This window comes from Cyrtonyx montezumae, unplaced genomic scaffold, assembly GCF_038088225.1.
Source record: "Cyrtonyx montezumae isolate F1298 unplaced genomic scaffold, pur_monq_1.0 scaffold_8, whole genome shotgun sequence".
Taxonomy (NCBI): domain Eukaryota; kingdom Metazoa; phylum Chordata; class Aves; order Galliformes; family Odontophoridae; genus Cyrtonyx; species Cyrtonyx montezumae.
The window spans coordinates 57,843,426-57,857,047 of record NW_027072089.1 but is presented as its reverse complement, the minus strand read 5'-3'; the positions used below and the strand labels follow the sequence as shown (position 1 = coordinate 57,857,047).

Genomic DNA, 13,622 nt, shown 5'->3' with positions numbered 1-13,622 from the left:
TAGCAAATCAATCACAATACAGCAAGCACAGCTCATTTATTTCATTCATAAAAAACATAAGTAAAATACAGTATTATGCAATACAGACAGCCTGTGCTATTGCAGCACATTCTGGCAAAACACACATTTACTTGTAAAACATCAGTTGCAAAATGTAGACATCTTCATAGTCCACAGTGACAAGTGAACATGCAAACACAATAAAAGGACACGACTATACTTCACATATACAGCACTTAGCATAACTGCTAAGGTGCTTGGTATTGGCTTACCTTTGGAAAAGGAAGGTTGCCAGTGGACTGCATACACCCAGTTTTCATGACCAGCCAACACAGACTCCAAAGTAATTGCATATGTTGTATCAGTATCTACCATAAATCAGAGAAAAGCACATTTTTTTTTCTAAAGCCAAGAAAAAGAAAAAAAACCAGACCATTTCTGATATCTTCAATGACAAATCAACTACTTTCATCATTTCTCAGTAAATCAGTATCCTACTGGCATTGAACAGGTCCTTCAGAACATACCTTGCCACAAGCCCTGCATATCATGTTGACAGTAACAGGACATCTATTGCCTTGCAGTGGCATGGCAGAGCTCCTGGAGAACTCTCAAGGAATTTTTAAATAAACTGTCCCTCATCAGCTGTGTCCATACTCTTCTACATATTTACATCACCAAATTACTGAGAATGCCACAATGAATTCGGATTGTAGCAAGGCTCATGAGCTATTTCTACACGTTATCATAAAAACCCTCATTACTCTTCCTAACTGTCCAGGAATTTACTCCGTAATGTCGAAATAGCAAGCTTATGACCTTACAGTGCACAAATAGGACGTTAAATAAACACAAAGTAAACCTGCACGTGTATCTGTCTGCTCTCTCCAATCCTTTCCCAAGCTTTAAGTACTCAATTCTTTTAAAGCATTGAAAGAAAAAACTATGTCAGGGCATGGTGCAGCTCTCCTCCAACTTAGTATTTCCCACAGACAAATACACCTAGTATCCTGGAAGCAGTACATAGTCACATGTAACAATACAGGTTGATACTAAGTTTTCCTCACACTTCATCATTTTTGTAACACATCATTAACTTTAGGTACTAGCTGCTATAAAACAGCAACTCAACTTTTTCTAATAGCTGAACAAAATAATGCAGTTAAACTGGACTCTGATTATTTTAAATATGAGAAAAAGAAATGAGACAGTAATTATCTTGACAGCCCTCCCAAAACCACTGAAAGATACACAACAAATAGTAAAAGAGAATTTTACAGCCTTTACCTACCTTTAATAGTAAAAACATTCTCTTTCAGTCTGATAGAATCATCTTCAACTTCTGAAAATTGCTTTGATTTTATACACACTTTCCAAATTCTTATCAAGCAATCCTGTGCACAGCTTGCTAAGAATAGATTATCACCTATTCAGTTTAAAAAATAAAAATAAAAAATAAAAAAGCCATTTTTTACCATATTTTTCAATATCTTATTAACTAAATTATCTAAATTATAAATTAAACCTTATTAGTTAACTTATCATCTTTCCAAATATTCACTACAATTTACCCTTATTTTCCCTATTGCACACATATCATAAACACTGCTGGTTTATTTCAACATCAACTTATTTTAACATTTCAGGCTCTTCACTAGTTCAGAACATACTGACAATGGACATTTCTCTGCCTATTAGAAAAGTGCTAAATATCACAGATATGCTTCCCTGTTATTATCCCTTTTTTATCCAAATTTCTGTTAATGAGCAATCTAATACTTTCAAGAACTTCTTTCTCCCTTCCTTCCTTCAGCATTATAGGTTCTTCTAATGCTTCCTATTTTATTTTTTCCACTACAATACATATTTGATAGCATCTAAATGGGTTCTCCTCAATCTCTTATTCTTACCAACAAATAAATAAATAAAAGCCACCACTACAAGGAAGAAGAAAAGTACTATTTTTCTGCTCCTGAACAAGAAGCAAACTATTTCTCACTCAAACAGACACTGGCATACTGAGGATAAGTACCTAAATCTCCTACTTGTTTGCATAAGGCAGCAATTAAGTAAACAGGCTTGAAGTAAACAAAACAAAATAAGAGATGTAAACACAAATGTGTTCTGTATCAATCTTACTGTAGTGGCAATTTTGATAATTGATAAATAATTGCAGTATTGGTTCAACAATTCTTATATTTTTAATAAGACACAAAATTCTACCTTGATTTTTAATACTTGTATCACCACCTCAGGAAAAAAAATGCACAACTATGTGATCTTAGAGGCCACAGTGTGCCAAAAACATCATCTGGAGTGGTAAAATTGCATTAACGATGCTAAATCAGTATTTCACTTCATTCAACTTTTGTACTGACCACAGATTGCCCATTCAACACCTCGTATCCAATCTTCATGGCCAGGGAGTACTAATGTTTTCTGAAACTGAATGAAAACGCCAGTTACATCATTCAGAAATGCACTGAATTACTATGCACATAAGGTCAATTAGCTTTCAAGTTCTTTTTAAAGTATTTATGGTTTCTATTGTTTGAAATTGAAAAAAAAAATAAGCTGCTATCAAATACTGCAAGTTACTGACAGATTCTAAATTGGCTTTCCTGGTTTTGTCATCACTGCATAAACACATTACATTATGTCACTTCCCATACATGAGCAAGAAGGCATGAGAATTGAAGGAATTCACCTTTAAGATGCTACAGATTCCCTACAATATCAATCACTTCTTATTTATTTTAAATAAATCATGCTTACAGTGGTACACAAACAACACAGCAATATAGATATGAAAGAGTAAATAATCTGTATGAGATGCAAAACAGATGCAGCTTCAGATGATGCAAAAAAAAATGAATACAGGTAAAAATCAAACTTAAAAAGGATAGATGTGCCAATTTTTTTCCATAATTAACTTTGAATTTGACAGGACACACATTACATTCCCTACCGCTCTTAAGTTTATTAACTAAAATCCAAAGAGTGCTGTAGATTAAGAACTGTATCTGTGGATAGATACCTCTTCATAAACACAGTCTCAAGAGCACAGCAACAGTAACATAGTTCAGTTCACCTTTTGACAAATCTCAGTATTTTCATTAGTAACAGGTATAATATTTCCATTTTTCAGACTGGAGGAAAGAGGTGAAAGGTACCTAGAGAATTTCAGAAAGTAAAAGTGTAAAGTGCCATAAAATATGTCAGCAGATCTGAGAGAATCTGACTGAAGAGAAGAACCTCCCTTTAGTAGCCAGGAAGGAATTAATGACAGGAAGCTCCAAGGATGTTTTCTGTTAATAGCTGTAGTGTAGTATACAGGCATTTTTAATCTAAATGAAATCAAATACTGGATTTTAACTTAACAGTCATGTTCCAGAAAGTTAAGACAGACACCAAACATAAGTCCCACCTCATTGAGAGAGGGGGTCAGAGACTGACTCTAAATTCCACCTCTGCCAAGATTGCTGGTAGGTGAAAATTCTTTATATAATTGAAGGTGTGAGGGGAAAGAGAAAAAAAAAAAGAAAAACACTCAAAATTCCACACCTTTTGCATGAAGAACACTTCCTACAACCAAAAATGACAGCAGTATAAACTTGCTTATATGAAGCTGAAGATTTAACTTATTTCAGTTACCTTCCTTGATCCATCCACAGACTGTAGTCAAGAATGCTGTTATACTCAAAAGGCATAAAGCAACTGGCGAAGTTATATACCTATAAATATTTTGGACAGCTAAACTGCATATTGTTTATTAATCTGAACCACATGAGAAAACAAAATCCAGATTGTAAATACAGAATATTAGCTGCACAACACCTGATGTATATGTCTTTCTTTAGCACTACTACACACTGAAAATCATGAGTAGATTCTTCCACTGTTAGTTCTTAGAGAATGTCATTAAACTGATTTAACTCATGAGCTACATAGTGGGTAAGAAAAAAAAACAATTTAGAAACTGATCCCATTTTCCTGGTTAGCAGTCAAGATATCTCTGAATACAAGAAACAGAAGGATGAAGCATTTATTTTATTGACAAAAAATAGTCTTCTTGTATATGACTGCCTTAACAGGCAGAATAACCTACAGGAAGCTTAATCTGTCTCAAAAAGCCTACACTTAAAAAATATTGGGGAAGTGTATTTGAACAAACTCAGAAAACAAGTGGTTCCTATATGTGTCGGCTTGAGTTATGGTTTTTGATTGGTAAGTTCATTTGTTCATTGGAAGAGGGTCCTTGGTTCTTCAGCTTGTTTTTTTGTGTTTTTTTTTTTAAGGATAAGAAGAAAGAAGAGTCACTGACTTCTGGTTTGGATGACACTTATGCACATTATTTAGGGTCTAACAAAATTTCTGAACATATGCAAGAGGATAATTTATTTGTAGTGCATCAGAAGGAACATTTAAGTGTATGAAAGACTAAACATTGTCAGCTTCCAAGTAATACATGGAAAATACATATGCCTACAGAAGATCAGATTCCATTTCAAATTCTTGTTTTGACATTCAGAAATATCCAGCACAAACAGAATACTTAACAACAAAAACACAATTCTACAGATGAAAATATCAGTTTTACTGCAACAATTTATAGACTGAAAAAACTTCATCATGTCCACATGAAACACTCATTGCGTGGATACTGAGTAATCAAGGACAGTCACAGCTATTTCCTGTCACTGGAAACAAAAACTACAGGCTTCTTCACATAGGGAAAAATTAGGAGGAATAACACTTCTACACACCATATTCAGGTTGAACATTGTGTACAAGCATTTCATCATTACAAAGAAAATGAACGAACTCTTTCAACAGAGGTGGTTGTGTGTGATTGATGTCTAGAGACAGACAGTAGTTACTGAAGAACTTAAAAAATAATAATAAATAAATACATATGAGAAGCAGCACTGTGTAATGTTCCAAACAAGAGACAAAAAGCTGTAATTACCTGACCATCCTGCTGTATATACAAATTTATTTTGCAGTCATCACCACCACAAGCCAGTACTGGCACTGAAAATGAGGAAAAAAAAGTCTTCATTACTGAATTTAGAAAATTTAGTATTCTAGGATATGAGAAATAACAAACAAGAAAAAGCAATAGAATAATACAAATGTAGAGTGGACCAAGATAATATTTACTTTTAAGTTTTCTAAATCAGATAACTAACAATTTATTAAAAAACAAACAAACAAACAAAACCAAATATCCACTAGTATTACAGGAACACAAAGCCCAGAAATTCTTCTGGCACATGAGTAATATCTACAAATATTTAATTTGAGTAGTTTCCTTCAAGCTGACACATCTCCAGGAAGCTTAAGCATCAAAGGGTAGATAACAAAACATCAAATTTCACTAAAGCCAGCTATCTCATTAAAAAAAGTCATTATTATTACTTTCATAAATTAATTTTGAGCATCTCTTTGAAAATGCCACAGTGAGCCAGTATTATGCAAATCAACAAGAAAAATTCAGCTGACATCTCTGAGTACAGGCAGAAGTTTAGGCTAATTCCCTAGAAAACAAAATATGTGGCACAGGGGCCTGGAGTTGGTTAAGTGAAAACCTGTAACACACGTAGAAAATTTTAGATTTTATTTTTCCTGCACTGATATTCAAGATATGCTGCTGAACTTACTTACCATCGCTGCCAGGCAAGAAGGATAAGGAAACATCCATAACAAATCCATTTCCAAATTGCAGAACTTCGATGCATTTAACTGAAAAAATGAGAACAGACACTGCTGAATTCATTCATCGCATTACAGTTACGCTGCCATCTCTTTTTACTTTATGCAGTTAAAATTTCCCCTTCAATTTTATTTTAAGGAGCTGCAAGACTTCTACTTTTCTCAGAAGCCATTGATTTTTAGAGGGAATATTACCCTCAATTTCATCTTCTGTGGGTACATAGCAATCCATCCAGAGTTAGCCAAATTACACCATAAGTCACTGTTCTCTATTAAGTATTAAAGCTGTACAGTTCCCTCCGGTAACACATCAGAAGCAATAAATATTGCAAATTACATCCAATGGCAAAAGCATTCACTAGGCAGAAAGCTGAAGCTGAATTCATTTGCTACAAAAGTAGACAGCGATAGGAGCAAATCAAGCCTTCCTCTTATCATCCTTGAGATCCTGGAGGGGGTTAAACTGGTGATACACCAAGATCAGAGTAACAAACAGGACAGCAGAACAACTCTCCTGCAGCAGTAGAATTAAAAAGAAATTTATTTTTCTGCCTCTGAAACCCACAACAGCAAGATCAAAAAGAGAAGATAGGACTTCAGGGTGTCCTCTGGAAGCAACTCCCACCTATTTACCTCACTTAGATAAGGTAATGGGAAAGCCTCAGTACACCAGACAGCAAAGGAAGTAGAGAGATGTAGTCAACCCAGCTTGACAAGTAACACTTGAAATCTAGATTATCTATCCTAATTATTCTCTTTGTCCATACAATAGGCCTAGTTCAAAAGAAGATCAAGACCTATTACCCTATATTTCATTGGGCTCAAGTCAGTATCAGCAAATAAATGACTAGTTTAACTTCACCTTTCTCATGCCAGCTTCATTCTACAAAGTAAAAAATAAAAATGAAAAAAACCCTTACCTTCTGAATCATGTCGAGACCAGATTCTCACAGTAGAGTCAGATGCCGCAGAAGCTATTAACAGATTTGAATCGGGTTCATCTGACTGGTAGACAGCATCCACAGCACAAACAGCTTCAGTATGGCCCTCGAGAGGAATGCTTTTCACAAGCTGAACACAAAGTTTTACACAGTCAAACAAACAAGCATGGTTGAACTCCAGTAACTTATCCATGAGAACTTCTGAAAACATTTTAAAGAAAAGAGGAAGAAGCAAAACAAACAAAACCAACCCTTAGTGGTGAAAACAGACTGTATGTTTTTGATGGTGGGAAAAGGTTACTAAATTAATCTGAAATCTATTTTACATAAATATGTAAAGTTACAACAAATGAGAAACAGAAATTATTTGTTTCCAAGAACGTTCCTCCAACAGACAAGCCTAATAATGATTACTGTATGGGCATTTTCTCCTACTGCATTACTATTTTTATCCATTTTAAAACACACAGTCTAAACTAGTTTGAGATAGACTCTGAATTGGGCTATCTTTGCAGCCCATGCTTAATAAGAAAGATTTTAAAAAAGAAATAACTTCCATTAAGCATCTTTTTCTAAATTTCAGTTCATTCTGAAGTCTCTTATGCCATACTCTATCTTCTCCCTTAATTTACTACTCATACCATAAAAATGTAAGAGGTCTTTTTATTTGTCTCAACTTTTTTTTAAGAAAATTCAGCTGCTGCAAAGTACTTTTTGTAAATACCTATCTTAACTTGTGTATCATCCTTGTCAGACTGCCCATACATAAACACTGTCATGCAAATTGACCAAAAGTCACTGTAAATCTATGTGAGGAAATGAGAAAAAAAGGGTACCGAAAAAAAAAAAAACATACTAAAAATGAACTTTATAGTATCAAGATTTTTTTTAGTCAGTTTAAAGAAAAGCATTACAGGAGATGAGAAAGTTGAAGACTCAGAGTCAGATAAAAGGGACATTTTAGACAAGCTAGACAAATCCACATGATGAGTGGTTAGTTGACTTCAAAAAGATAAACTATAGAAGAGAAGGAACAACATTTAGATTAAATCATAGCATGACAGTAACAGCAGTTTGGAGGAAATGCATGTGGAGGTTCAACAGTCATTGTGCAGTGAAGAACAGAAACTACAGGAAAAACAAATGCTACAATATAAGAGATTATTTGAGCTACACAAGAAACAAGGAAACAAACAAACAACCTTTAAAAGGAGGATATTTCTACTTACCTGATCATTCCACACTCCTTTCCCGTTCCATTCCCAAAGAATGAGCTTTTTATCAGATGCACCAGAAACTAACTCTGTTTCAGTTGCTAAAAGACATCATAAGTTTTGTGAGCTCTTCCTTTGTAAAAAGCAGTCAGAAAAACAGTTAAATTGATTACTACTTACATAGGTAACTACTTATCACAGTCAACAATTACAAACAAAGTTACCATTAAAACGAAGTACGACTCATGAAAGTTGCACACACAGTTCATGATATTGCAAGAGTACAAGTATTACTCAACAGGCAGAGAAAAATTATAGGAATACTCAACATTTCACATGAATATGATGAATATCTTTCTAAAAAGAATCTCAAATAAAACAGTGTAATTTATTTGTTTGTCTTTTTGAAGGATAGGATACAAACAAAACAACAGGAAAGCAAGGAAGTTATGACCCCACAGAACATGAACCTTCACATGAAAGCTTAATTTCAGGCTGTACAAGTTTTAACAAGACCAAGAGCCAGGTCCTGCACTTTGTTCACAACAACCCTGTGCAATACTGCAGGTTTGGGGTAGGGTGGCTAGAAAGCTGCATAAAGGAAAAGGATCTGGGGGTACTGGTCTACATTCAACTGAACATGAGTATGCAGTGTGCGCAGGTGACCAAGAAGGCCAATGGTATCCTGGCTTGTATCAGAAATAGTGCAGCCAGCAGGAGCAGGGGGGTGATGGTCACCGCCCTCTGTACTCAGCTCTGGTGAGGCCGCATCTGGAGTGCTGCATTCAGTTCTGGGTCCCACGCTGCAAGAAAGACATCAAGGCCCTGGAGCGTGTCCAGAGAAAGGTGACAAAGCTGGTGAGGGGTATGGGGCACAAGTCTTATGGGGAACAGCTGAGGGAACTAGCATTGTTCAGTCTGGAAACAAGGAGGCTCAAGGGAGAACTTATTGCCTTTTATGATATGAAAGGAGGTGGTAGCAAGGTGGGTGCCAGCATCTTCTGCATAACCAGTGACAAGACTAGAGGGAGTGGCCTCAAGTTGTACCTGGGAAAGTTCAAGTTGGATATTAGGGAAAATTTCTTCTCAAAAAGAATGGAGAGGCAGTGGCAAGGGCTGCCCAGAGATGTCACCAGTAGGGTGTCACTGTCCCTGGAGGAGTTCAAGGAGCACAAAGATGTGGCACTGAGGGACATGGCCAGCAGGCACGGTGGGGCTGGGCGGATGGTTAGATTAGATGAGCTTAGAGATCTTTTCCTACCTTAACAACCATATGATACCAAGTTCTCAGAAAACAATTGATTTTAAAGACTGAACAGCTGCAAAAGACACAGACACAAATGCAATAATAATGATTAAAAAAATAAAAATAAAAACACAGAAATTGGGAAGAAAGCATCCTAGTGTAATCATTTGAAAGGATATCAGTTTATGTCATTATTAAAGAGGAATGGCTTCACCTTAGCGTTTAGCAACACTCCCCTTCAAAATAAGCATGGACACAGTGCAGTAACAGTCAGACCAACAGCACCACTTCGTAGGGAAGCTGTCTGCAAGCTTAAGGACAAAAAAACGTGCGCCTTCAAAAACTGCACTTCAGTAACTTTTTAACACCTGGAATTAGTAGCGGGCCGCTCGGTACTCCACCCGCCCCACTACTCACCGCCGTCCCGCCGCCGGGCCCAGCGCACGCAGCTCACCCTACCGCCGTGCCCGCGGAGCGCAGCCACCGTCCGCCTGGCCTGAGGGACGAGGAGAAACAGCCGTCATTACCAGGCCGCGCCGCGGCCAGGCCGGCTCCACTGAGCCCCCCCCCCCACACACACACACCCCACTCACCGCCGGCTGATAGAGCATGACGTCCCGGCAGCTGCCGAAAGCGACGAGCCCCCCACGGCCCCAGGATACGGCCCCACCACCCACCCGGTTGGCGCAGCAGGCGACATGGCAGACGGAGACGGGCGCCGCCATCTTGCCCCCGGCGGCCACGTGCGCGGCATGACGCAGTTCCCATGGCAACGACCCGGCGCCATCTTGCTGTGGCGCTAGCGCGGCAGACAGAAAATCTGATCTAGGATTCTAGTGTTATGTGCATGGTATCTGTCCTAAATGAATGGAAAGATCAAAACATTATATAAATGTTATTACTTTGAAACAGAAATGAGGAAACAGTGATGGGACAAGGGGGGACAGCTTAAACTAAGAGAGGGGAAATCAAGGTTAGATTTTGGAGAAAAAATATTTACTCAGAGGGCAGTGAGACGCTGGCACAGCTGCCCAGAGAAGCTGTGGTGCCCCATCCCTGCAGGCGCTCAAGGCCAGGTTGGATGGGGCCCTGGGCAGCTGAGCTGCTGGGGGCAGCCCTGCCCACGGGGTGGGGCTGGGTGGGCTTTGAGGGCCAAGCTGCTCTGTCATTCTGTGACTGCCTACATGTCCTGTGCTTCCTGTCCTCAAAGTGTGCCTGCAATATACTGGAATAATTAAAGTCTTCAAATTCTGTGGGTAGTACTATAACAGGACTGCAGAGATATGGCTGAACAGCAGTGCAGGCTGGGGCTGTCTCAGGGCAGGTCAGCCTAAACATGCCCATCTTCCATACTTTCAGTAATTAATACATCTGACCAACTCCTCCCTTGCTGTTTTCCTTCCCAGAAAATAACTTCCTCACGTTTCAGAAACACGTGTAAAAATATTTTTTCTTCCTCCCTCTCTTCTCCCCTCTTCAGTGTAAATCTTCTGTCACAGCTGTTGACTGAATGCACTTTGAGAAGAAGTCTGGTTCTTTAGTAGATTAAACTGAAGTTGTTGAAAAGGCTCATATAATAGTGGACAGGTCATTCTGCAAGATACTGTGTAAAGCAGCAATCGTATATTAGGTTTAAAGTTTATATTACATGCAGTATAATTCCACATATTTAAATGTTATTAAACTAGCAAAGCCAAGTACTTTTCAGCTAGTAGCCTGGTTGTTCTTGTAGTTGTTGAACTTAACCTGTCTTTGTTTGCCTTCATTGTACACATACCTTACAAAGTAATTATTAACAAAGTTACCTCATACTCAGATTACTGCCTGCTATTTTTACTGTGGAGTTTGCTTCCCTCCAATAGCAACCTGGGTGAATAGTGCTTGGTGAATGAGGCAGCTCTTCACTAAGAGCTTTCCTAAGATTCACATTTAGCTGCTGTTGACTGATTCTGGAACTGTTGGTCCTACATTCAAAAGTTAAGTTTACCACTGTATTTTGAGTATAATTTAAGCCTGTGGCATCCTTTTCAAATTCATGTCTCAAGATAAAAAAAGTGGGTGTTATCAGTTGAATAGAGTTCATATTAAATCTTTAGAATAAGTTTTTAGACACAATTTCTCCTTTAATTTGTCTTGTTGAACACTGAAAGTTGAATGATGCTGGTCTAAGATACAGAATGAACAAATGTTAATGATAGCTATTTCCCACTTTCTTGAAGAATGTGTTTTAAATATTCTATGAATGCCTTATGTTCCCACTGCTTAAATATCTCTCTGATTTTCTGAAGAAAAAGGAAGCTAATCATTTAGAAATATCATCAAAATTAGCTCTTCAAACAATGAGTGTAATTGCTTGCCAAAAGAAATGCCACAGAAAATATCTCTGCATTTTTTTAATGCAAACACAACCTAGAAAATTGCTTGGCAAAAAAAAAAAAAGAAAAAAAAGGGAAACAGAAAAAAGGATGAAACAGCACGTCGCATAATCAAACTGATTATGCCTTATGTTTTTGAAGCAGAAGCTCTAAAAAGAAGTTATGATTATAGGCATATATTCCAGCGTATGTGTACAAAAATAAAGAAAAATTAAAAAATAAAAATAAAAATGGAATAACCCAGAATACTCAGAAGTGCAATTTGGAATAGTAGAAATCCTATTCTACATTCAAAGTCTATGTTAGCTTGCATAGGAAATTGTTCCATATTATTGAAGAATGACTTGCAAATACTTATTACATATATGTAGCATTTCCTGACACACTTCTCCTTCCTCATTTAAAAAAAGAAAGCAACAACAACACACACTGAGTTAATATCAGTGAAATGGTTTATTTGTACACCCACACATAACCACATCCACTCTACACATGTTCATAATGGGTTTGATTATGAACAACCAGTTGTGTGATACATAATAATCTACAGAAGATTATTTTGCCTGACGTAAAGCCTTTATTGGACAAACAGTCATCCATTATTTGATCCATTTATTGATATTAGATGCTGGCAGCCTTTTGTATCTTCATGATGATTTCACATTTCCTTGCTGCTTGTCACTGTCTTACAGTAACATAGTAAACACAGGTATGGACTGTAGTACACTTCTAGTCAGCAAGTCCGAAGCTTTCACTGGTTTTAGTTAGAAGGAAGTACAAACAACACAACAGATTTGTATTAGAACATCCCAACTAGTGCTATATGCACAAAGACGAACATCTAATGAATCCCAGAGCTGCAGGGGAAAGAGGAATACCTCACAGGATATCGATTGTACAGTCTTTTATTTTTAGAATTATATTTCTTTTTCCATCAGTATTTTAGCATACACAGGCTCTATAGTAGGCAACAGTTTATTTGGAGAATTTCATGAGCAGCTTTACCTCAAGAGAGGTTGTATGATTTGACTGAGTCTGTCTGATGCAGAGGTCACAAAGTGACCACTGCCATTAAAGTAAGGGTTTGAATTGCAGGAGTTTGGCATTATTTCCTCCCTGTCATCATGTAGCATCTACCTGGGCTACATTCCTCCTTCCTAGTAGCCACCTGGCAGTACCCTCCACACTGCTGTCCAGATGACCAGCTGTAGCAGTTCCTGACACAGCCTATGTGCAACCTAAGTGATTTGGACTTGGAAACATCTGTAATGCTATCTGTTGGCACACAGAGAGGCTGAGAGGTTTGCTGGGGGACGCTGTGTTACTGAACAGCAACTTACTAATTTCTTTTTTATACCATTAACTGAAAACACGTTCAGTGCTAGGCAACTCAGTGCCAGCAACAAGTTGAGAAACTGAGTATAGAAGTGGTTCCTCGGTTCAAGAATTCTATTTTGAGGGGGAGCAGGAATGTGCTTTCCATTTAATGTGGCTCAGCTTAAATAAGCAGCTCAGCAGCAGACTTCATCGCACATTAGCATGCAGAAAACATTGTTTAAAAGGAAAGTATTATTTAAAAAAATGTAGAAGACTGAATAGTAATAGTTGATGAAAAATAAATTTAGAAAAGAACGATATTGACTGAACATGAGGGAAAAAATCCCAATGGTAAGTCAAAGTATTTCGGATGTAGGAAACAACAGTGTACAGAACAGGAGTTTTTGGTATGTGTTCAGATTTAGGGTGATAAGTTCTGCTTTGTACTCAAAGCTGGAATTCAACCTCTCTCATATGCTTGAAAGTTCTGAAAAACATGCTCTTTGAACGCTGATCACATATTTTAATAGAAGACATCAATCAATACATCTCATGTTGATATTCTTTGTGCAAAATGATGAGATTGCACAGGTATTTTTCACATGTAAATTTACACAGCTTAAAGAAATCTCAGGCATCTCAGTTACCATCCTATGAGATAAAACCTGGCTGATCTGTCTAAGCAGCTGCTGAGGAGGTGAAGGGAAACGTTAAGCCCAAGGTCTAAATCACCAAAATGGCTTAGGAACCTAATTTCTATTCATTTACCTAAGTGCTTCTGAGGATTCATGCCTGCTTTGTTCAGCTTAATCTG

General features: G+C 37.5%; 1 protein-coding gene across 2 annotated transcripts in view; it reads right to left on the bottom strand.

Moving 5' to 3' along the window:
- Positions 1–9,856, bottom strand: part of ELP2 (elongator acetyltransferase complex subunit 2) — a 30,260-nt gene extending 20,404 nt beyond the window's left edge. The window contains exons 1-9 of one of the 2 annotated variants that reach the window (XM_065753614.1): positions 9,710–9,856; positions 9,534–9,612; positions 7,886–7,971; positions 6,636–6,786; positions 5,668–5,745; positions 4,970–5,034; positions 2,379–2,445; positions 1,292–1,426; positions 273–368 (exon numbers count right to left, since the gene is read on the bottom strand). In XM_065753614.1, coding sequence (XP_065609686.1) covers positions 273–368; positions 1,292–1,426; positions 2,379–2,445; positions 4,970–5,034; positions 5,668–5,745; positions 6,636–6,786; positions 7,886–7,971; positions 9,534–9,612; positions 9,710–9,841 — 889 coding nt within the window. In that variant the 5' untranslated portion in view covers positions 9,842–9,856. The remainder of the gene's footprint in view (positions 1–272; positions 369–1,291; positions 1,427–2,378; positions 2,446–4,969; positions 5,035–5,667; positions 5,746–6,635; positions 6,787–7,885; positions 7,972–9,533; positions 9,613–9,709) is intronic. The other variant, XM_065753613.1, reaches the window with a different exon arrangement.
- Between the last annotated feature and the right edge of the window lie 3,766 nt (positions 9,857–13,622).